General features: G+C 36.9%; 2 protein-coding genes across 2 annotated transcripts; one reads left to right on the top strand and one right to left on the bottom strand.

The window, feature by feature from the left end:
- Positions 1-252: 252 nt before the first annotated feature.
- On the bottom strand, positions 253-4,475 carry LOC121328625 (mucosa-associated lymphoid tissue lymphoma translocation protein 1-like). Its single transcript, XM_041273475.1, has 3 exons — positions 4,376-4,475; positions 3,750-3,875; positions 253-456 (listed from the first exon to the last, which is right to left on the bottom strand). The coding sequence occupies exons 1-3, from the start codon at positions 4,451-4,453 to the stop codon at positions 310-312; spliced, it is 351 nt and encodes a 116-aa protein (XP_041129409.1). The 5' UTR covers positions 4,454-4,475; the 3' UTR covers positions 253-309.
- A 10,062-nt stretch (positions 4,476-14,537) lies between these two features.
- On the top strand, positions 14,538-25,388 carry LOC121327230 (alpha-protein kinase 2-like). The gene is made up of 11 exons (XM_041271132.1): positions 14,538-14,805; positions 14,989-15,383; positions 16,381-17,092; positions 17,697-17,844; positions 18,321-18,448; positions 18,544-18,579; positions 19,547-19,821; positions 21,393-21,481; positions 23,940-24,157; positions 24,269-24,317; positions 24,793-25,388. Exons 1-11 carry the CDS (start codon positions 14,538-14,540, stop codon positions 24,998-25,000), a joined length of 2,526 nt encoding a protein of 841 aa, XP_041127066.1. The 3' UTR covers positions 25,001-25,388.
- The last annotated feature ends 211 nt before the right edge of the window (positions 25,389-25,599 follow it).

The following is a 25,599-nucleotide window of genomic DNA, read 5'->3' as shown; positions in this document are numbered from 1 at the left end:
TGCTCTCAGTTGTGGAGTGTTTATTAGTAACCTCTATTAATTTCAAGGCTGTCAATAAAGCTCTTCTGCAGCTCATTTATGACAGCAGTAGTCTCGATGGGAATGTTAACTCTGCTAGCAGAAACTGCGTAAGAAGACAAATTGGAATACTTGCAGCATTTGTTATCCACAGGCATGGTACCACCCATGGTCATGAGAGGGTGGCTGTGGTGGTATCCCCCCAGGTAGTTATTCTGAGGGTAGTGCTGGTGACAGTGGTTCTCCACCCCCGGGCTGTGGGAGGTGCTATGGGCGGGGCTATGGGAAGAGCTATGTGGTATGTGACAGGTTCGAAGGCAGCTGTTTCTTCTGACCATGCGGTGAATGTCTAACTTGGCAATGAGGGGCTTCCCAACTCCACCAGGTCATCCATGGAGTTGAACTTGCCGTGAAGGCACACCATAAAGGAAAGCTGCCCTTTAAAAAAAGAAAAGGAGTCGGTGTGTGTACTGTCCCAATTGTGCTTTACAATAGGGTAAAACCATTTAAAAACACAGCAGATGCATAGTAAAATCAAGGGAAAAGGGGTAGATGTACTATAGTGTGACTCCTGTTGCAAAGCAGTTGCAAATGAGTTGGAAGTCTTGGGTGAATGCTTTGAAGCAGCAGTTTTTCTTTGCGATTCAACCTTAGACGAATATGCAATTATGAGTGTTCCTGCATAAATTCACAAAAATGGGGTGGAGATAGAACAAATTAGGGCTCTCAAATATTATAATGAGATGTACTAAAGCTGCCCACAGTTGCGACATTACAATTGCATCAATTTAAGAACTTTTGAAAGCATATTTTAAACAGTTGCAATTGTTGCTGGCATTTCCCAGTCCACGTTTTAATGTGCATTCCCAGTTGTGCTCAATGCATTTTTGAGGCGAACACCCAAGTAAATTTTCACTAAAGTCAGGGTGTATTTACAAGCCTTGCAAACACATTCTATGACATTTCTGGTTTCCCCACATATGTGCCACTGACCCCTCCAGCTCATTCTGAACATCTATATAGGACCGTGATCTATTTTGTGTCTACTGTCTAGGCTACTAAATATTAAAAATAATAATAATAAAAAAAAAACTAAAAGAAAAAAAAAAAGCTAAAATCATTTAGTTTCAATTTAAAATAATATTTTATTTGCATCGTACACAATGCAGCAGCATGAATTATTTTGTGTTACCCCTAGGCTAAAGTAAAAAGCGCTAGGTATTCATTTGATTTTACTATGTACTGTATACTGTATACTGTATAGGCCTACTGTATAGATTTATATTTTTACATAATGTAATGTGTAGCCTACCCAAAACACATTAATGTTATTTCAGCACAGTGATTTAAATCTAAAATGCATTGAGCACTACACATTTATGTGTGTGACATTTTATTGTATTGTTTTTAAACCCGACACCTCCTTATGTCAGACAAACATGTCTGGTTTAGCGAAAGGCTACTGTATGATTATGAAAAGCTTTTGGGGGGTGAGTGGGCGACCCACTATAGAATCTGATGGGATTGAACTGCCTTTATTTTTTTTTTCTATATATAACAGAATCAAAATAGGTAATATGAAGACGGAACAGAATACATTGTAAAGATGACGTTCACCTTTAACAAAAACAATGTTATTTTGATTTTGCGACTGACCTGTCTTAGTACATCTACCCCTAATGCCATGGAAATCTCAATTAAAGATCCTGTGCTACAGAAAGTGAGTTTGGAAAACATGCTGAAAATGTAAGTGCACAGTATACAAACAAAAATGTATGTTTGACAGACATACATATATACATACATGTCCTTTGCAAGCTTCATCACAATTCCATTGTTCTATTCCAGTAAAACGCACAAGTTCTTATTGTTTCATCTGCTGTTTGTTCCTTTCTGTTATGCAACCCTTGCTTATGTGCCCCTTTAAATGGTAAAGAAACCATTCAAACTGTCTGTAAACATTGTGTGATTTTCCTGTTTTTAATATAAGCTCTGAATCAACCCATGATTAACAAACTCTTAAAATTAAGTTGTACATAGCTGGTGTACGTCAGCAGTTTGCAATCACCAGCGTTGTCATTCAACCTTGTGATGGGTGGGTATAGTGCATTGCCATCTGTGAAAATTGAGCAAAACTATCAAGTTGTTCTTAAGTGTAAGTTCTTGTTATCTGGGTTTCTGCTGACCTTGGTGAAATGAAGAAGAAACGCAGATGTTAACTGTTACTGTGCTTTGTCTCACACCATGTACGTAGGCTGGGGAAATAAGACCAAATCTGGTCAAGGAAATTACGTAAGCTAGCTGTATATCTGTGCTGAACAAAGTCATTTCTTATCTCAGAAGAGAAACATCTATACTGATGCCAGCTCAGGCATACCATCTCTGTACCAGGGCAGCTCAGAATACCGTCAGCTGAGACCTGTGATCACTGTTGTATTACCTTTCATTTACTTTGTTCCTGTATACACTCTTTTGATTGAAACTACCTGAAGAAGACTGGCTTATTATTTTTACGAATAAATCAAACCTTTACAGGAGCTCCCCGCTCAGCCCATGCACACTGTGACAGGTTTGAACTCACTGCCGTCTTTTTTCGTTACAGAGCCACGTCAAATTTGGTTTTTCTTGGACGTGTTTACATGTTCTTGTTGACCAATAGAAGTTTTTCGAACACCGGAGTTGGCTGGGTGTTAAAAATAGGGCAACGTGTTGAGTTTGAGACAAACGGCTTTTATTCAATCTAATCTTGATTGTCAACTGTGCAATATGACTTTTTTTTAGCATGGGCCAAAGGTTAAATAAAGATACTATCCATATATATATATATGTGTGTGTGTGTGTGTGTGTGTGTGTGAACATAATACATGTACCAACTAATAATCTGTACTGTATATTAACTTGTATTTGTAAACCTCTGATGTCACAAACAATACATTGTTGAGGGTTGGAAAGGGTTAAGACAACCCTTATAAGCACTTCAACATTTCAGCCCCTACTAAGTCTACCCTTGGCAAGCATGTGTTTAACATGTTTGGCAAGCCAAGTGAATGATGTTGCAGGATGCCATGTCTTTTTATATCTTCCATAATGAATTTCATTTTCATTCATTAAAGGGGCAGCCAAATTGAAATCCACACAGGTATCTGGTTTAAAGATACTTGTGTGGTCAAGCAGATGATTTGTTCAGCTGATGTCTTCATCTGTGACTGACGTTATTATGATTGTGTATTTAACTATATGGATGAATTACTTTTCTGTATCATGTGTCTATTAAGTTATATATAAATGGTCTCAGTTTTAAAAGGGCTACAGGTTTCTTTTTTTCAATATTACACTCAAAATGTAATTAGTGCCAATACTTGGACATGTATCATTTGGAAATAAAAATGTGTGTGGACTTTTCTTTGGGTGCTACTTAATTGATCTAAAGGTTGCAGGATGTTAATGCCATCACACTTTAATACACTAACTAGGACCCTCTCTGATATTGTGCATTATTTTGCCCTACATGCAGTTAAATATTGGATTTTCATAACCACGGTTCTCAAATTATAACTAACTCAGAGACGGTACTTAGATAAACTGAATAGCCCCTTGCATCTCAAATGGTTTCTGAGATTTATGTTGTTACAGAAGCCGTATTACTAAAATATAAAATGTTCTTACATAGAACATAGAACACAGAACATCAGTACTACGTTTAGCAAAGCCTAATAATGCCTTACACATACTTTGAGTTTCTGCAGAGAGCTCAACTTGGTGTACAGACAGTGTTCTGGGAGGCTCTTGGACAACAAATAGCTGCCTGTTTCTTCTGGGGTTACTTTGTTAGTCTCCTTGGGGTCCACATCGAGGTCCTGTAAATATAAAAGGCAATTCTTTAAAAAAATCAGAAACAAATATAAAATATATATTTGTAATTTCTTTGCTTTAGCTTTACATTGAGCAATTAACCCAATATATTTTCTCACCACTTGTCCCAACTGAATAAAACGAAAGATTTAAAAGTTTTATAACAGCTCAAGTTCAGCACATCTAGTTAAAGAGAGAAGCTCCTGTGCATTAATTACTCACATCCAGTGGCTTAATAAAATGTGGATCAGAAATAAGAAAGTGTCTGAGTTATGATACATTAAAGGCATTATTTTTACATTTTCTGCAATTTTACATTAACCCCAATTACATTGTACCACCCCTTACCAATAACCAGACTCTTGAGCTCACTGCTTTGCTTTGCAGAGGCAGTTATATCACTTTCATTTTTGCATAATTTCATTTTACATTTCTTTGAATTGTATAAATCGAGTTTTAGTTTTTAGACACTGACAGACATCTGAAACCACTGAATAACTCTCACCAGTATGAAATTTGTAATGGACGCCTCACAGGATGTCATGTCATCTGGCTTTTTCACAAGGCTAGTGTATATCACCATGACTTTAGAAAACTGCAGCAAATCACAGTTTAATCTGGACTCCGCAGTCAAACTCCAGGCACATACTTTCAGGAAGTTCTGCAAGAGTGAAATTAAAAAGTCACTAATAATATTTGGGTTTAAATTTGAACCATGCTGCTGCAGTTTTAACTATGCTTTATCTGTGATTGTGGATGGGTGGTGGGTAATTCACTGACACAGGAGACAGACAGGTGGATTTGGCAACACCGCACAGGTGCCCAGTTTTATTTCGGGGTGCTCTTTTTCTTTTCTCCCGCAGATGGCACTGTGGGTCCGTGGTCCGCTTACCAATAATGGTAAACAGAGCCACGGGAATACCAAGTGATGGTACACAATACCGGCGCCCTTGCAGGTGCTTCGAAACAATAATTCAAAACAGAAGGCACAAAGAATAGGGAAAATAAAACAGTAACAAAACTACAAAGAAAAAAGGTGCTGCACTTGACAGCTATATCCCAGTCGCCGCTACCCGTGCGACCCGGATCACCGTCCTACACTGCTGGCTAACTAGCCTGCTCCATTACAATACGCCGGGGTCTGCCCAAGGGTTCCCCGCTCTCACTGTCTCGCTGCGAAACTCTTTCTTTTTCTTTTTTGAAGAAGAAAGAAAACCAGCTGATTCCTGGTCTTGAATCAGAGCTTCCGCACTCTCGGCGCGTCTAAATGGGCAGACCTGAGGAAACAGCGGAGCATTATTTTATAGGGCTAACAATCTCCCAAGACTCGCCTCTCAGGCATTCAGAGAGGGGGAAAGTCCACACACCCACTTTCCCACCTCCCCGTGTCGCTGCCATGACTCACAGGCAGTTGCTGGACGACTGCCGCCCTCTTCCTGCAGCCCTGTGAACACGCCAGCAGAGTCAGCACAGATCTTCCCCTGCTACAGTGATAAAGCGGTGTTTTAGCATAATATAATTGCAATTCTTGCTATTTTGTACAAAAAGTAATCCTAGCCTGAATGCTGACTGAGGTCCAAACCCCTTCAGTCTCGATCTGACACAGTCTTGGTTTTCACAGGGGTGTGTGAGCCGGTCCATTGAGATTTCGGTGAGACTACATGTAAGAATATATCGCTTGTAAAGCCTTGAAGACACTTTATACTACAATTAAGTAATTTGCTGCAAATGTGGGGATTTTTTTTTAATACTTCGTAGTCCAAAGCCATTTTCATTAATCTTGAATTACAGACAATATTATTGGTTCATCTCCCCAAACAATTTAAAAATAGATAACAAATATCTAGAAGGTCATTTTGAATCTATATAAACCTAACAGTGAAAAAGTCAGATCTATAAATTCTTATTGGTGTGAAGTTTGTTATAAACTCCTATCTTGGTTAATAAGGGTCATGTTTTGTAACATGGAATGGAATGGGAGTTAAAAGGCACGATTGACAAGCATTTCATATTTTTATGCGATTTATAGTTCAGGTTGCACTGTGTTTTTTGGGGTTTTTTTAATTTATTTCAAGCAGACATCCAAAATGTAGTCCTGAACCCAACCTCATAAGATTGTCTAGAATATTTGATTATTTTAGTTTGTTCTTTTTCACAAAACAAATGGGCAAAGAAGGAATATGTACATCAAAAAGTTATGCCATCCCCAACAGGCTTCATGATATGGTACTAGTGAAATAAAAAGTAATATACAAGGACAACGTGATTCCTGTTCTCCAATGAGTTTTAAAAGCTGTTGCCATAGGTACAATGAGCTCACAGGATCCTTACCCATACTTTGTTGTCTATTAGATGCGTGGCTGTGAGGTGGGATCTCAATTTGAAAGGAGTAGGACGATCATTTGCATCATGTTTTAATAGTAGGTTATAAAACATGGGTCCCTACTGTGAAGCAAGTACAAAGGTAAAGGCACATTTTAGAGAGTAGTAAATACAATAATGGTATACAAATAAGAACCATACAGTGTAATAATTAAATAATACTTTAACAGCTGCTTCCTGCAGAGTTGTTTCCTGCTATTTACCACTACTACAAACAGCTGGGGTGGTCAGAGAGATCAGTTGTTTTTTTTTTTAAGTTTTAACAGACGTCTCTCAAATTGACTTGTCAGTCATTTTAAAAAGTATCCTCCCACATGTGGGTGTTGCAGGGTCTAAGGTATGGTTTATAATGTTGTGTTGACATGTACTGCCATGTAATGGAAATGAGATGACGATCATTTCCAGAAATTACAGTTTCACAATCTTGAATCCAGGTTTCATTTATATCCATACCATATCTTGTCAGAAAATTGAACTGCAGGAAACCGCACTACAAAAATATTATCTGGCCTGAGATGCAAATAATATTGCTTGATTTAATTGACGGTAAAACGATCAGAAACTGCTTGTTGGTGTTCATGTGCAAGGATTAGGACACAAGTGTAAACTGCTCTGCACATTTATTTATTTATTTATTTTACTAGCAAGCCAGTTTTTACAAAACTGTACCATGGCTTTTAGACTAGCTGAACTTCAGTATACAGACCTGGCTCACTTGAAGTATATAGAGGGAAATGTAATCCTACAGAATTAACTACCGAGTTGGACAGGGTCCTGTCAGCTACTGACAACATGGTGACCGCAGATGATGAGGCAGCATTGTCATATGTGACCACGCCCCCTTAGTTTTGGAAATTGCCTTTCCTGATGGGAACATCCCATGGAACAACTGGCGCTTCAACCCCCTGTTACTTTCTGATCCAAGTTTTGTCCTGTTTATTTCCTCACAAATATCTTTCTTTTTGGATACTAACTCAGCTCCTGAGATGTCTTCTTCTACTCTGTGGGAGACCTTGAAAGCCTACAAGGCAAATAATCTCTTATACTGCCCAATCCAATAAACAACATATAGGGAGACTTTGCGATACCTGATCTCATCTTAAAGTTAGATCAGAAATATGCCAACTCTCCTTCCCCTGAACTCTATAAACAAAAACTGGCCTTGTAAATGTTTGATTTTGCTGACAACTATTTTTTAACATGGCGACTCATACTCAGTCTGGAATGATTTGATTGATCAACAGGAGATCAACAACCAATTCAGATTATTTTATTCCACTCTCTATTCATTTTTTCACGACCTTGTTATTCCTACCATTGATCCACACTCTAAAGCTCACCTGGAAGAGCCCTTTGCCACTGAGGAAATTAATCTGGCCATTAAATTGATGCAGATGAGCAAGTCATCTGGTCCTGATGGGTTTCCTGCAGTGTTTAAATTAATTCTCCCCTCAACTCTCCCATCTGCTATTTTCTGTATTTACCAAATCTTTTCTTTCTCAGTCTCTGCCTGTGACTCTTTGCCAAGCTTCAATATCACTGTTATTAAAAAAGAACAAGGACCCGCCTGATTGCAGCTAATATCGCCAGATCTCCTTCTTTAATATTGATATTAAGATTCTAGCAAAAGTACTGGCCCATCGCCTTGTCAGTTTAACATTCCAAAATCTCCTTAGACCAGACTGGCTTTATACAAAACAGGCACTCTTTTTTAATCTTTGGTGCCTGCTCAATATTATTTACTGCCCATCGACTTCGCCCACCCCAGATGTTCTTGTCTTACTTGATAGTGAGACAATTTTTCAACCCTCCACAGGTTTGTTTTTGGTTATAACTTTATCTCCTGGATGTAGTTCTTTACACCTCCCCTGACCTCTGTATGTATTAACAACACTTTCTCTAAATATTTACTCCACTCCATCCCGACAAAAGACAGGGCTGTCCTCTCTCAGCCTTACTCTTTGCTATTGCCATCGAACCTCTTCTATCTTTCTGCACGGCAGACGAATGTGGTTCGGGGGGGAACGAGCAGAAGTTTTATCTTTATGGAAATTAAATTATTTTGTACATTTCCGACCCCACATCATCTCTGCCTCACATTCTTTCTATATTAGATCAGTTTGGCAAATTATCTGGGTATAAACTGAATCTCTATAAGAGCGAATTGAGAACAGCTGAGATATACATTTAAAAAACATTTTTAAATGTACATCTCAGCTGTGACCAAACATTATTTCAATTCGAATGTTGGTAACTATGTTTTGTTGCATGTTGAATATGATACAGGGGTTTTGCTAAATGAGACATTTTTCAATGGCAAAAAAAAGTCAATTTCATCCATTCTCTGCTTGAATTGAAAAATAAAGACAAAAAAAACAGATACATGCTTTCTAAAATAAACATCCATATTAACTGTCGATTTGGCAAAAAAAAAAAATTAAAATCGAATAGTAGCAAGCCTATTTATAAGCATTTCATTCTAAAGGACATGAGAACATTTTAGGGTTTAAAGGGCTAAGGAGTGTATGTATCCCCCAAATAGGAACTTTTTTTCTTTTTTGAAGCATATACTTATTATTCAAAAAGGCAACTGTTGTTTTAAGGCTATGGGCATATTGTGATGTTAGCTATACAATAAAGCCCCCAGCCTTTTTAATGCACTCTGTTGTGGTTGACATTTCTGTAATTGTCCACTCCCCACACAAATCCATGAACCCTGTTATGCTCCTAACTAAGATCACAATGTGGATGATTACTTTGACTGGAAAAGTTTTATAAACAAGATGCAGCAGCAACACTAATTTCACTACTCAGATGAACTGTCACCACTACTAAGCTGAATTTGCATTATGTGCTATATGTAGCTCAACATTTACAGCCACCTTATCAGATCTCACAACCTTTCCATTTACATATAGATAGTGTATGCAGCCAATCTCTTTCAAGTCAAAGCAGCGATGAATGTGATTAAGCATACAATAACATTTTCAGTCATAGAATTTGTATAATAATTTCAAATTGACAATGATTTCCATAACGACAGTAAGTGTTAAAACTTCATACTGATATATGGCTTAAAGTTATGATGGGCCAGAATAGTCCAACCATAACCAACAGGTTTGTTTTTCTTTTGTTAATTTGAAATGTATTCATTTTGCTTAAAACCCTCAGCAAATGGGCACTCAGTAAACAGTGGTAACCTGCAGTGGGACCAGAGGAAGGGTGTACATATAAAAAGTTATTTAAATTAATCCTGTTTTAAATACCATAATATACAGCTGCTACAATGACTATATTCACACAATTATTGTTTTGAAATTCAGCTCCACTAAATCCCTTGCTTAGAAAGATACAATGCATTAATACTTTTGACACACTTCCTCTGCTGTGTGGGTGTGCGCATTCGCTGCCAAATGATAGGCAGAAGATCAAGACTGAGGTTGATGTTGATACGCCCTGCAGGCAATAGGATTTATTTACTCACCAGCACACTTTCTCTCTCTCTCTCTCTCTCTCTCTCTCTCTCTCTCTCTCTCTCTCTCTCTCTCTCTCTCTCTCTCTCACACACACACACACACACACACACACACACACACACACACACACACACACACACACACACATACACCAGCGAATTTCAGCTTCTTTAGCCCAGTTGGCTTTAGTTTTGCAGCAGCCCTGAGGTGAATAAATTAAACCTTTTTATACGAGAAGCCCCGCTGGAACACACCTACCTGCTGATTAGATTCCACACCTGGTAATCACACACAGCAGGCAGGCTCTCCCAGGAGTGTCAGGTACTTCATTAATGACAATAAATACACAATATTTACAATATACATTTACACAAAAATCCCTCTTCTTCCACAGGACTCCTGCCCTGCCTCAGTGCTGTATACACTGACATTAGTGTCAGGTAATTTACACAGCAGCAAAATGCATAGGTTTTTTACAGGTGGAAAAAAAAAAAACACTTCAAATTGCACCCTTGCACTGATTCTCAGGTTTTCACTGATTTTAAAATTCCGGGAAAATGGTACATAAATAAATAAATAAAAAGTGACAATAAGCAGAAAAGTTAAAATATTGAATTATATTGAAAAATCTAATTACATTGAAAAGAAGCTATGATAGCAGTGGTACAGTGCTGACCTGGGGGTCTTTAAACACTGGATAGCTTCTACGTGGCCCATTGCCTCAAGGGACACTAGGAGATATTTGGCAGTACATCCTTGGTCACCCAGCAGCCACTGCAAACTTCGCGATGGGCTGCCTTCCAGCTCAAGCACTTTGAGGGAACAGTTTTCCATGTCATTGCCACTGTAAATGAGCCAGAAACAATAATATTTATTTCATCAATGTGTGAGTATCCCTCATGAAAAAAATGCATATCATTTTATACTAGTAATATTAATAATAATTGAAAGCTTTGAATTAAAAAATGTATTAAACTCTCAGACAAGACTTGCATATAGCTAGTTGTAATCATCACAGGTCATAAAATTGGGTTGTGTGTAGGCTTGTAGACTGTAGGCTTGAAATGTGGTTGTAAAGCTCGCACATATTGTGTATGTTGTCGTGACTCAGACATACTATCTCTAATGCCAGACGAGTGCTCAGACAAAGAAATCCGCTGAGGCCAGTTGTAGCTCAAATTAACACCAAATGAGACCTGGGGAGATGCATTTTGTATTCAGATGTATATTACTGTTTCCACAATAAAGACTTTGCTAGTTTTGACAATCTTTGTCCAGACTATTTAATTGTAAAGCTGACGAACCTTACATAATGTAGAGAAAAATAATAAAAACACCTATTAAACTGGTGGTAACCTGACAGCTCAGCAAAAAATAAGCACCCTTGACATACTGTTAAGAATGGGGTTAGACCTGAAAAACACCCGCGGACAGACAAACGATGCCAGGAATGGCCTTTTTGGAAAATGGAATTGCCTGAATTGGACTGCTGAACATTTTAAACTTTTGTTGCGTGTATATAGTTCCCACTAGTTCTGCATTTTCTTGAGTGTTCTGTAAATACTGAAAATGACCCCACCTACAGACAAGACAGAAGACCAGCTGATTAAACAATGAACTAAGGCACCCACACTTCTACATTACTGTAAGTTACCTTTACAATATGTTTAATGCTTGATTTGCTTTGAAATTTACTTTGGTTAAATATAGTATTGTTTTATGTTATTAATCCAAAGTGACCTCTGATGTGGGCACATGCGTATTGTTTTCAGTTGTTAAAAACTGTTTTAAAAAGTCTCTTGCATTTCTTTCCTAATTTAAATATTAGCTGTGCATAGATGTTTGAACTATTCGCACAAGTTTTTTTTTTTTTTTCTGTTAAATCAAAACGATGTTTTTGTTATTTTGAATAATCAATAAATACATCGATTAGGCTACAGTTAAAACATGATGACTTGATTAATCTAATGAAAAAGCTCGCCGATTGCACCACTGGTGTATGTGAGAATGTTTTGTCCTGTGGTTTTTAATTCTAACGAGGTGACAGAAGTTATTTGATGTAGTAGCTATGCTCAATTCTGTCGTTTTATGTAGTAGTGAGTGCTGGTCAGTGATGTTCCGAAGTGACACTGCAGCAGGTAGCTGTTATGACGTTGTAGTTAACTCCCTCTGAAATGTTTCCTTTGGCCCCACTTGTGAAGTCCTTCCGGCGTCTCTGACTTTGCCGTTTACTCTGGTCTCGTAAGGGGCCAGAGTTCGGGTAATCGAATACATAAAAAGGTTGCACCCTGTGTATTCAAATAGGAAACTATTCGAAATTCCCATCCCTATAATAATAAACAATATTAAAACTTTATCCATAATACAAAGTAATAACAATCCTTCCCAGATCGTTGTCGCTTGTGTAGCCTGTCCCAAGTCAGCGGCAATCTTCCTGAGTAACACTAACGTGTCCCGGAAAGATGCTGAACGGCATTTTTGACCTGAACACATCGGATCCCAAATCAAAAAGTTAGACAATTCGACTGCTTATCTGGGTATCCATCTGGACATCTTACTGTGAGACTGGATATGATGTAAACGAAATGTTGAATTCACAACAAGTGAAGCTGCTATTTTATCTGTAAGTCTGGGAAACTGACGCCAAACAAAAGGCAGAGCGTTACTTTTTTTGTCATAATGAAGCCTCACGCTAAATGTTCATCTTCATTTTTTTCAGAATGACATTCTTTATGATTTATTGATTTCAGTGCTTTCCTTTTGGCTTATTGGTTGCTTAGTTGTAGAAAACCCGATTTGTAAAAGATTTGCCGCGGAACGAGTACCAACACAGCACTTTACTCAGTACGCAGTATAAGATTCTGACTGTACAAAGTTAGGATTAGTTCGTAGTTATGTTTTTAAAAAATGGTTTGTAAATTATTTTTCAGCTTTTTGACACACTGGCCCGTTTTCCAGGATTCATGAAACGGAAGCCATATGCACTATATATATTATACAAGTTAAATGTAACCGGCCCAGTCGGGCCTGTGGTGCTTCATAACTACCGGCCAAACTGCGCTCATTTCATTTTTGATTTTAAGAGATTGAGATGGTATGGAACATAAATGAAGAAAAGAACAATGTTTTATTATCAATTTTTTCACAGTCCACTTTATGAATATTTAAGATTCAATGGAACGTTAAATAAACATTACATGTTTAATATCGGATTTGGCCCTTCTCCATAAACAAGAAGGTATTTTTTAGAAAAAATGCACGATAAACCCTCGTCCACCTTTCATAACTTGTGTCAGTTTCTTTGTTGCTACTAGTTGCCACTGTCTTTGATTCTCCTTTGAGTCTCCATTTTAATTAGCATTGCTTTTTCATAAAGGATTAACACTAAGTAACTAAGTAAATATGTATTTTTATAATATATTTTTCAGCACAGCTAGAGTCTGACAGGAAACAGTTTTAATTAAAATAAAGATTGCCACTCACAACAGGACAGACATTGATTCAAATATGTTTCCATAAAATTGTATGATATGGTAGGTCGCTCCACTTTGAAGCTGAAATACTGATTTAGATTTTTCTTATGTTTAATAGGCACTCCAGAACCAATGGTGACCTGGTACATAAATGGGCAAATACTCATCAATAAAAATAAACCAACTGAACAAGAAACGTTAGTGGGCAACTACATTCACACTCTTCACTTACCAAAGTAAATATTTCCTGAAATATATTTTCATTTCCTTTTTTATATTTATTTTACATAACGTTAATTAACTAAGTTAATGCAGGAAGATACTGTATTGTCATTTTAAAGCCTGTGTTGTAAAGACAACAGCTATTGTTAACTGATTAATATGTACTGGGTCTGCTTCTGAAAAGCTGCATGTCTGAAGTGGATGGTTTGAAAAATGACCATTGGAGGTGTGCAGCTGTAATTTATTCCCCCTCTAACTGATTTTGTATAGAGATTTATATTTACTAACTCATGGTTGCACTCCCCTAGTGGTCATTAGTGAGACCTCACTTCAGAGTCCAAGCTTTTAATATATCACTAACATTCTACCAGAATATCTCTTGAGCCACATGGAACCTGTGATCAAGTTTTTGGCTTCTAGGTGCACATAAGACGATACTACGGTGTATCATGTGTCTGCCAGAAACAACAAAGGGATGAGCAGCTGCTCTGCAGTTCTGCAAGTTTACACGAATGAGGGTTGTTGAAAGAATGCTCAGAAAAACAAAGGGAACTGAACCTGACACACAACCTGAGGATAAGGCTGCTCAGCAAGGTTCCAGGGTAGATAGAAGCAGGGCAGTGGCCTTAGATGAACAGTGTCCTGCATTGGTACAGTCTGGATCAATAAATGATGAGGAGCCTACTAAAGACTAGAACAGCTATTTAGATAAAAAAAAAAAAATACCTTGAAAAATGCATATACTAGTAAAAATATTAAAAACAAGACTAAAAAGTGTAAGGTTACTTCACACAGGCTAAAAGCAGCAGATGGGTCACCTAGTTACAGCAGTCATCCAGTTATCAGAATGATAAAGAGATATAGACACATATGACAAACACCATTTAGGATGTGAATACAGTTACTTGGCAGAGCCCGTGACCAAACTTGTGGCACCTGTTGGGGCTGACGTACACACAGTGAGCCAAGCAGAGAACCACACAGATTAAGTCTAAAAATGGTTCCAGTTTTCATAACGGACCCTCTGTGGACACATGTCTCATCACAGCTGAGGAATTTAATCTAGATGACCTGGATGATTCAGAGTGTTCCAATGTCATGACGGAATATACCAATGCAATCTGGCAAGCAAGAGTGCAAGGAATTGCTGCTTTTAAAAGAAGGTGACCACAGTGATGATGACCTAAGTCTAGAGAAGGATCACATTGTCAACAGTCCGGAAAAAGTAAAAAAGCTCCTGGAATCGAGTGACAGTAAAGCTATGGATGCAATCTCTGGTGGACAGTCAGGAGTTAAAAAGCCAGCTGTCTATAGAAGCCCCTCCGAAAACAACCCGTCAAGCAAACACAGAGAAATGGTTCACACAGCCAGTCAGTACCAAGGTGAGTGGCTTGCAATAAAACCACAAGCGCAGACTATCATGGCAATTAAGAATAAAGGCCTTGAAAAAGCAGAGGACAATTGTGTGAATATTATTTTTCCAGAACATAAATACAAGAAAGTTGCTGAAGAAAACATTGAAGTGACAAAGGAGAGAAATGTCACGGATTTGAACTCTCTTTCAGGGATATGTGAAGGAGAACTATCTGTCAAAGTTAAAGGAGGACATTTGTCAGAGACAGATAAGGAGGAACTAAAAGGCAAGATAAAGGACATTGCTCAATCTCGAGAAGAAAATTCCACTGGAATATTTAACTCTGAGAAGATGAGTACTTTAAAACAGTCTGGCACACTAGATTGTGAGAAACTTTGCAAGTGGGACTTGTCTAACGTTGTTCCTAAGTGTGAAAACGTTATACCCATGGAAACTAAAGCCATTTTAAGTGACAGTAGTACAGTAAGGGAAAATTGCACTGAGGAAAGCTTGTTTCCAGAGAAAACAGATAGGATTTACCTCTGTGAGAGGACTTCCCGTAAGAAACGGTTTGGATTATTGTGTGAAGAACTCAATATACAGATGGTAAGTCTAAGAGATTTATAGAAAATTAAATATCAATATTTCAGTGTTTATATTCAGTGTTTCAGTTATTTTAAGTGTCACAAAGATGGTGAGCATTCAAATTGTTTGTCAAATAAATAATATTTTATTAAAAAAAATAAATCAGTTATCTTTCTAAAATGTGTATATCATCAGTACATTCCTTATTCTTTTAAATAATAATAATAATAATAATAATAATAATAATAATAATAATAATAATAATATCCTAGTTATTTGTATAGGATTAAACTTCTGGCATAAACCCTTAAGGGTAGGTCTTATATATTCCCTCGATTACAAGCAGAGACAAACTGCAGAGTGACAGCTACTGCAGCTGCTGCTGCAAAGCAATTGTGAGGTTTTGAAAAAGCCATAGATAAACAAAAATGCCCCCTAATAATAGCAACATTTCCAGGGAGAAGTCAATCATAGCTGAATTCAGTTACAGGATCTATTCTACAGTACATAGCTTAACCCTGACCACTGCATCCCTTCTTGGACTTGTAGTTAATGTATTCTTTCTACAAGCCTAATATCACCAACCTTGCCTGAAGAACTTCTGTTGTTGTGTGCATGTAATGCAGACGGAGGTTAGTAAAATAAGAAATGTTAAATGCATTTGTAGGTATGTGGTATTAATTTTATTTTATTGTAATTTATTGCAGAATCAAATGAGTACAGTAAGTCTTGGGGTAATTGTACTATTCAGGGCTAACACAGACATGCAGATATAAAGTTAAAAGTCTTGGGAGGCTGGTTACTTAAAAGATGGCAGGCATGTAGAAATCCTCAAAAGGCTGTAGTTACTGTGTTGTCAAATTGCTTCAGATAAAGTGTAGACAAGTAATGCAGGATGTCTCTTGGGATACTCAGACTGTTGCCTTTGTGTCTGTGTCCACTCACCATTAGTTACACAGAGTGTTAAAAGTCTTGGTATAATCATGATTGTTGAGTAATGCATGCTTTTGTTTTGCAGACTGAGACAAGACATTACCCTGAAAGTGAAGAAACGTGCACAGGTTCATACCTTGAGTGTAAGGACTCAGGACGATTCAGCTCCTCTTTGGAAAAGGCTGAGGCTGCAGAGAATTTCAGTGAGCCTTTAGATTCACTTTGTCTCAAAAATTCTTGCTTGAGCGAAGACCTTAATGTGGAGATGGATCAACACAGTAGTGATGAGAAAACTCTTTCTCAGACCCAGTACAGCAGCACAACAACAAGTACCCTAGACAAACCTTTGCAATTAAAACGTAGCCCATCTTTCGACAGCTGTGAATTTGCAAAGTGCTCTATGAAGAATCAAAAAGTAAACCTGTGTAACAATACCCCAAGGAAAGATAATGATCTAAAGGATATTTTACCCACATTATTCATTGGTGCTGAGGGGTCTCAAGAAGGGAATACACAGTACAAAGCTAGAGACAATTTCCAGCACACAAAAGAAAGTGATTTTCTCAGAAATGGGGCATCACAACAAAGGGACGAGATAACCAAACGCATGCGTTTGTCGGGTGAAAGAACCAAGGGTGCACCTGTGGAAGCAAAGCAACGGAAGCAGCATTTAGGAGAAAATGAACATGTCGGGCTAAAGAAGAAGGAAGGCCAAAGAGCTACAGGACCGGAGACTCCAAAAAAGAATCATAATGAGCCGCACAAAAAGAAACATCCCATAAAAGAGGAAAACAAAGGTAAGGTCAAAAAACAAATAAAACATTTTTCCTACTGAATATTAGTTTCTCAGTCTCAAGAAGTGATAGGAACTTGACACTGAATTTCAAATTTTATATAGGCCTACTGATGTATTTTTATCAGGCACATTATTGAAGACAATGAATAAAAGCTTGTAAAAATGAAATTATCCTACCTTATATTGTGCTATTCATTACACTTATTGTGTAAAATAAACGTTACTGTAAGTAACATGAAAATCTTTAAAATCAATAATTCAACTTTATACAATTTCCTGGTTACTTAAATCATGGGAGATACAGTAATGAGACTGGAGGTAAATAATAGTATAAGAGTCAGCATCAAAGAGAAGGTCTTCATATCCAGTTACGCAATAGCCAAAAGGATTGTTGTCATACTTCTGGAGTAAACCAACTGATATACTATTAAAGAATCAGTAAAATGACAAAGATGCAAAATTAATGTTAGTTTTTTTAACTGTGGGAAATCCAGGAATTCCCACAATTGGTTTTGAAGTGCAAAGTAAAAGGCGATTTAAGCAACATCCCTATTGTTTAGCATTTGTAGCTGGCCCTGAAGTGATGAAAATTTATTTTCTTGTAGTGCCCAAAGTTCTTCGGCATATCCATGCAGAAACCTTTCCAGATATTTCTGGAAACATCAAACTCTGGTGCCAGTTTGGTGACATCTACACAGACTCAACTATCACATGGTCTAAAGATGGGGTGGTGTTGGCCAAAGTACAGAGAAGGTAAGCAGTAGATGTTAATTTAGATCTTGATCCGGATTTAAACCTAAACTGATTTATAATTGTGGGAGCCTTTAACTTCACTTTTTGTGAAGTTGTACAAGAAGCAGGAGGTTGAAAGCTAACTGGGAGTATGTTATTTGTAGTGTTAATGTCACTGCTACTATATCTCAGGAGATCTGTTTTATAGGCTGTTTTTCAAATTTCCACTGTTTCATAAAACCTATTGTCCACTATACATATTCCAGTTTTGTTTTGTATGTGTTCACAGTATATAAAACATAAACACATTGCAGTCACACAAGGGAGTATGTGTCTTTTGCGTTGATATGGAGCAGACTGACAACAGTGTCTTCTAATCAAATATAAAACACGAGTAAATCAATAGTCAAGTGTGTTTTAGGAATTACACTAGTACAGTAGGTTCAGAAGGCAAAACAATTGTTTGTCTGATGAGATGCCTGTTTATTTGCCTGCAGTGCAGGTGATGACAGCCCGGATTCCCTGGCCATTGTTCAAGCTACAGTTAAAGATCAGGGGATGTATCAGTGCACGCTGAAGAATCCCAATGGGAAAATGTCATCTGAATTCAGACTGACCTCAGAAGGTGAAAAACTAAGCAATTTTGTTTTTCTCTTCTTTTTCTTCATGCAAAATGTACATTACAATTTACACCTGATTTGCCTTTTCATTCCTTTCTAGCACTGAATGAACTTATTAGTAAGCAAGAACTCGAAGGTAAGCCAGTTCTTATTATGTAGCATGCATGTGCTTTATTTATAAGCAAACATTTTCTTAGGTTCTGAAAAACAGTGCTACATGTCTCCACATGTTGCTACAACTGTTTAAATAATGTACCTGTCATTTTTCTTTTCACTGTTAACATCATGACAGCTTTTTACACATCAACATCCAAGGTGTTTTGGCCGCTCTAGTGCACTGATAGTGTAAGAATCACTGACTACATTGTCAGACAGGTAACACAACAATAACAATCCATGATGTATGAAACTGAAAAGCCACTTGTTGTTTTCTTTTTTTAATTGTTCTTTCTGCAGTAATTTAGAGAACAGATCTTAAACTAGAGCGGCACTAGAGCAGCCACTTTGAAATTGAACCAGATTTTAAAGTTATAAGTGTAATGAAAAGAAAAATTACTGATACTTTATTTATACAGTCGTAGCAACATGTGGGGACATATTAACGTTATATTTTTGGGAACACCGCTACTTACTACTCTATTCTCTTGTCTAATCACCTGGGTTAAATTTGACAGTTCATTTAAACATGTGTCTACAAATATGCAGAAGCATCATTCTAAAAATCAATTTTCTTATAAAGAATTAACATAATACTCAGAGACATCCCAGCTACTCTGAAACAAGGCACTCCATCTCCAAATTCCTGCAGATGCTGCTTTGTATGTGTGGATACTGTCTGCTCTCATGAGTGTATGTTGCAAGGTCAGGTCCCATCATGTGCTACAGGGAGCAGACTGCAGCTCTAGGTAAAGGTATCCCTTCTAGACAGCTGAACTTGAAGAATTGTGCTTGTGATTGAGCAAAGCATCTGCTATAAAAAGCATATGAATTTAAGTACATTGCAAACTCTTATCCTGGAATACTATCAACGGCCTGAGGTAAAGTAATGCAGGTAATGAAACATGTTGGTGACTCCTTCAATTCTGTTTTATAATTTAAAACAGGTGGGGAAGAAATTAAATGTGCACAGCTGATGTTCAGAGAAGATTTTCTGAGGGACCAATATTTCGGAGATGATCTGCTTGCCAGCATTGTTACAGAAGAGCAGCACTTTGGTGAAGGATTACACCGGAAAGCTTTCCGAACAAAGGTCATCAATGGCTTGATGCCAGTGTTTAACTCAGGGCACGCTTGTGTCCTCAAAGTCCATAACGCAATTGCCTATGGGACCAAAAATAGCGATGAGCTCATTCAGAAGAACTACAGCTTAGCAGTACAGGTAACTACACCTTGCTTTTCAGTTCTCTAACTCAAAATAATAATTGTTATGAAAATATATGATGCACTTAAATATTTAGGGCTAGCCATTTACTCTAAATCGTCATTAGCACTTTGTTTTTTCTAAATGGAAAAAGCACCAATTAAATGTGTGAAATTAATAAGAAACAACTTAGTACTTCATTCAAGCCCCTGAATTAAAAGTCTGAGCTGTTTATTTCTGGTTTTGTAACTTTACTGGGTGTATTTTTCCTTTTCGAAAATATTTGTGCAGATGACAAATTGAAGTAAAAAGCTTTGAGAATGTAGCCCTTAATTTTTTCCCTTATATTGATGTATTTACAATATTTATTTATTTCTCATTGATTGAAGATGAACTACAGGCAATTATTCTGTCCCTTGTCAAAACACATATATTAGAATATATTTTTTGGTGCCTTTTTATATTTTGAATACAGTAAGACTTGTTATTTACAGTCACATTAATGAACCAGCCAGTATGTATCAGGTTTTCAATGTAAATATATTAGTACTTCATAAATGGTTTCTTTAAAAACAGTCTAGAAACATTTGGTGGATATCAAACTTTATATTACAGAAAACAATTGTGAATAGGGCCTATAATCCAATCAGTGTGTTTTTTTAAATTAAATTTTAATAATTATAAAAAAAAATTAAAAAATTATAAAATTTAAATTTTATAAATAATTTTTTAATTTATAACTTTATAACTAGTGTAAATACTACTGTAATATGTTTGCGTTTTTTTATTTCTGGGAAGGTAATGTGTGTGTGTGTGTGTGTGTGTGTGTGTGTATATATATATATATATATATATATATATATATATCCAAAGCATAATCAACAAGTACAGAGAAACATGTTCTGTAATTGACAAACCCAGGTCTGGAAGACCCAAAAAGCTGTCTAACAAGGATGAGCAACACTTGAAGATAATATCCTTAAGGAATAGAAAGAAGACAAGCGTTGAATTGACAACAGAACTGGCAGAAGGCATAGGAGTCGTTGTCCTTCCATCAGCAGTCCAAAGCACCTTTTGACCATTGTTCCATAGTCCAATTTTTGTGTTATTGTGCATATTTTAGCCTTTCAGTCTTGTAGCCTTTTCCCCTTTGTTAACATTATTCTTACTGCAACACATCCTTTAAGTCCAGATTTCAAGAGTGACCTTCGTACTGTTGATTTGATGGACAACGGCACCTGTGCCTTCTGCCAGTTCTGTTGTCAATTCAACGCTTGTCTTCTCTCTATTCCTTAAGGATATTATCTTCAAGTATTGCTTATCAGTACAGATCTTTGGGTCTTCCAGCCCTGGGTTTGTCAATTACAGATGATGTTTCTCTCAGTGTTTTTCCTTCATTATGCAAGTTAAGGTTGTTATAATAGTAGAAAACACTAGTGGAGGCTTTGAGTAAATTGTTCAAATTTTTTTATTGGTCTCATAACAGTGCTGGATCTAAAAGGTTAATAAGCTGGTCCCTGGTCTTCAATACTTTTCAGTTTATTTTGTTTTTTTGTTTGTTATTATTTTGTTTTGTTTTTTTTCTGTAGGAGTGCCATGTACAAAACACAGCAAGAGAATACATTAAAGAATATAGAGCTGACATAAAATGTACCAAAGCTTTTGGAGAAGTGCCTGAGTAAGTCAAATTTTACAGGTAGCTATTTTATATAAGTTCCTTTTAAAGGTATGTTTCCATAGAGTGTTGTAATTTGGCTATACCATAACTGTGTTTTACATTTGAATTATCACCAACCAGTCTTACTAGTCCCCCATCATTTAGCTGCCCTCATCATTAATCCCTATAAGAAACATTGAATAATTGAAATTCATATATTACATTCTCTCAACGGTGTTCAAAAAAGGAAAACAGTTTAAATATCTGCACATATTTTTCAAATCTGTATTTTATTCAATGGCATCATTTTTTTTTAAATAACTGCACTGCAATAAAAAAACATATTTCAAGTTTGTGGAGAAACAAATTAGGTTAATTAAATACTGATTGTAAGTAAATTTTCTAAACGTGCATGCAGATTGCTACAGACCTTCAGAAACCAGAGTAGGGAGTATTTTACTAGATACAGCAACTGTTCATATTGATTTGTGTATGACAGGTACAAACAACTGTGTATAGCTATTAGTTCCAAAAATATCCAAGCAGTTCAGCTGTTTCCAGTCTTCACTCAAACTTCCAATAACAAGTGACACCTTCTTGGGTGTATTATCACCTAATTGTAATCTGTCAGCGACTCTCATAGGCTTGGTTTACATGCATTTGAAAATCGACTCTACAGTCATGACTCTGTGATGTTGTCACGTGAATAAATTGTTAGACAGCAAAAGACGTCCTTTTGGCAGCCCTACTTTTAGGGCAGGGTCAATCGCTTTCTCACGATAAAATAGCTGTAAAAACCCATGTAAACCGGAGCAGGAATCGTGCTTGTGGCTCACAAGATTTCAGCACTTAAAGTTCCGTTCTTCTGACTTAATCTTAAGTAATTTCCATCTGATCCAATTTATTTAGATTTGGTGCTGAACTTAAATCCGTTCATGACCCCGCAGCAAGTCTGGTTCTCTCGTCTTTTTTTAATGAATTGAATTAATACATAATAAAAACAAACTAAACTAACAACTACCTAGCCTATATTATATAGTACATATTTGTTTTGTAGTCTCCAAACCAAAACTGCCCAGTATCTTGTTGCAGACACGCTGCTGCTAACATCAGCTGTAAACAGTGCAGTGCGGACTTGGGTCAAACCAATGTTTGTGTAGAGTTTTATTGTGTGTGTTTTTTTTGTTTTTTTTTTATCAATGGCGACATTTTAAGCTTTTCAAAGTCAAAACCATAACAAAATAATAGTGTCTACTGAACAAAAAGTAAAGGAGCAAAATGTATACCGGTATTATCAACATACAGTGCAAATCTTTTTTAAGCACTTTTTTCATGACTTTTACAATATTTTTTCCAGGCCTAGAAATCTTTTTTTTTTTTTCTTTTTTTTAATTCTGTGCGTTTAACATGATTTCCATGGCCGTACGAAACTGACATTATTATTAACACCTCCCCTACAGCTCTGTCCTTTTGCCTGCAAGTCCAGCGTGCCTAGCACATTAACGGAACATAAACAACCAATCACAGAACACGCAGTCTGGTAGCCACGCCCCCCTGCTCGCACTGCAGTTTTGACTGAGAGAGCTCTCAACTGTCAGTCTAGTGCCCAGCAAAACAACACAAATTCTGTATAGCCTGCTGAAAGAAACATTATAGCAAGGCTGAGCTCTTTTTTGGCTTGTTTGGGGGGCTATGGCCTGCCAGCCCCCCCCCCCCCCCCCCCGCCCCCCCCCAGAGTGCTAGACATGTATTTAATGTGCAGTGTAATTCAGAATGTGTGTGACAACACCTGAATTAATTTCACTTGTTAAATGTTTTTATCTTCATGGCAGCGCATGAAGCTCTGTTCACGATATCCAGAGTTGTTCTTTTCCTGCTTAGTAAGCAGACACCGACATTTAAATATCCCCTCCCTTAAATGACTATGAATTGAGTAATCTGCATTAGTATGGCCGATATTTTTTCATAAATCATAACTGCATAGCAACGCATTTCCCAAAAAAGTACGTCAAACACGTTGTGAGGAAAACTGTCATGCCGTGTGCATGTAAACACCGCCACACAGTGTGTTGGCATATACAGCACTGTAAAACTGGTGCTGCTTGAAGTGACATTAATGTCAATTAGCCTGACAATAATCACCTTGGATGGTTGTTTCAGACATTCAAAATGGTATATAACCCTTTACTGCAGAATATATTCTGTCAGAAAATGATTCTAGATATTTAAAAAAAAAAAGGATTTTAACAGGGGAAGGAGGAAGTGTTGCCATGGTAATTGGCAGACTCATATTTGAAAGGCATTGGTATGATACGCTTATCAAAATACAAATACAGTATTAAATGGGATATAGAAATAACAGAGGAAAATCATCCTATTTTATGCATTAATGGCTTAATTCATCAAAAGCTTTGTGTATAGTGCCCTATGTTGTATGTAGTTTTTAAACACATTAAAATATATACTGATTTTATTTCAGAATAATTCCTGTCTACCTTATCCATCGTCCTGCCAACAACATCCCATATGCAACCCTGGAAGAGGAACTGGTTGGAGACTTTGTGAAATATTCTGTGAAGGATGGGAAGGAGATGAATATGACGAGAAGAGACTCCGATGCTGGACAGAAATGCTGTACCTTCCAGCACTGGGTCTACAAGAAGACAGACGGGAACCTCCTAGTCACTGATATGCAAGGTGGTGTCTGTTCACATGGTGTACCGTAGTTACAAACACCTTTTGTTTTCTTAAGAAGAATGTTTGCTCCACTGTAAACTCATCACATTGACTGTTCTGTTTCTTTTGCAGGTGTGGGCATGAAGTTAACTGATGTTGGAATAGCAACTTGTGGCAAAGGGTGAGTTCAGGATGAGAGATGCGAATGGTTAGGTTTATTTGGCACTGTTTGGGTTACAAATAAGACACGGTCTGGTATGTAGTTTACCTTCAAGGTCATAGTGAATGTTGACATTTAGGTGTTTCTCACATTTACAGTACTTCTTAGAAGCAGGGGATAAAAGTTTTACCTCAGAAATGATGAGTGAGTGTTGAAAGTTAGTGATATATTGACTTTATTGCTGAAAATTAGTGCTGCAAAAACACTAATTATTTCCGAAGCACAGAAAAATATTTTTTATTTATTTATTTATTTATTCATTCATTCGACCACTGTTACATGAATTACTTTAAACACTAAATTGCTATACAATAAATAAAACAATACATAAATATATCTAATACGTGTATAATTGATAAAGCTAAATTAATTTCTGAAAATAAATCTGAAAAATGCTTCCCCTCCGATACTGATACTTTTCCATTTTAATTTTCAGATACAAGGGGTTCAGAGGGAACTGTGCAACTTCCTTCATTGATCAGTTTAACTCTCTCCACCACTGCAATAAATTCTGTGAAATGTTGGGCTTGAAGTCATTGCAAAGCAGCCAACCAAAGCCCAGAAAGACTGCAGCAGTGAAAGTGAGGGGACAGCCAAGCTCAAAGAAAATTGTATTTTTGCCTCACACCAAGAGCAAAACATAAACTGGTAGTGCTGACCTATTATAGAAGCATAAATGTGGCATTATAAAACTGTAAGAGGATAATATATTAGGATTGGTGACTATTACATATACCAACATTCAGAAAACAACTTTGAACAGAACTGGAATTCCACAACTTGAGTGCTTCACTTACCATGAATACAGATAAAGTACAGAAATTATCTAGGCAGGCAGAAGCACTGCAAAGCCATGCAGTTTGTGAATACTTTAGAATCTTTGAATATTAATTATGTATGTAATGAATCAGAAATGTTTCAATATCGTGCTACCACAATGTTTAAAAAATGTAAATAAATATCTGCAACCAGGGATTGGTTTTTTTAGGCACTCGTAAAAGACGAATGAATGGATGTGACACGTTGTACAGATTATTAAACATTTTATTTATAGACGTGGGTCCCTCCTTTCCCCGTACCTAAAAAAAAGCCGTGAGCATTTTTTCTGCTTATTTTGTTTGATTTATTATTTATTATTTTTTTTATTTTTTTCCATACAAAGTATCCAGATGTTTCGTTTATAAATATGAGGTCCCAAAGTGCTGTAACAGTAACTGGGATATATAATTTAAATGAAGGAACA

Source organism: Polyodon spathula, chromosome 2 (assembly GCF_017654505.1).
Source record: "Polyodon spathula isolate WHYD16114869_AA chromosome 2, ASM1765450v1, whole genome shotgun sequence".
Taxonomy (NCBI): domain Eukaryota; kingdom Metazoa; phylum Chordata; class Actinopteri; order Acipenseriformes; family Polyodontidae; genus Polyodon; species Polyodon spathula.
Note: the sequence above shows the minus strand (reverse complement) of the source record. Positions and strands in the feature narration are given on the sequence as shown.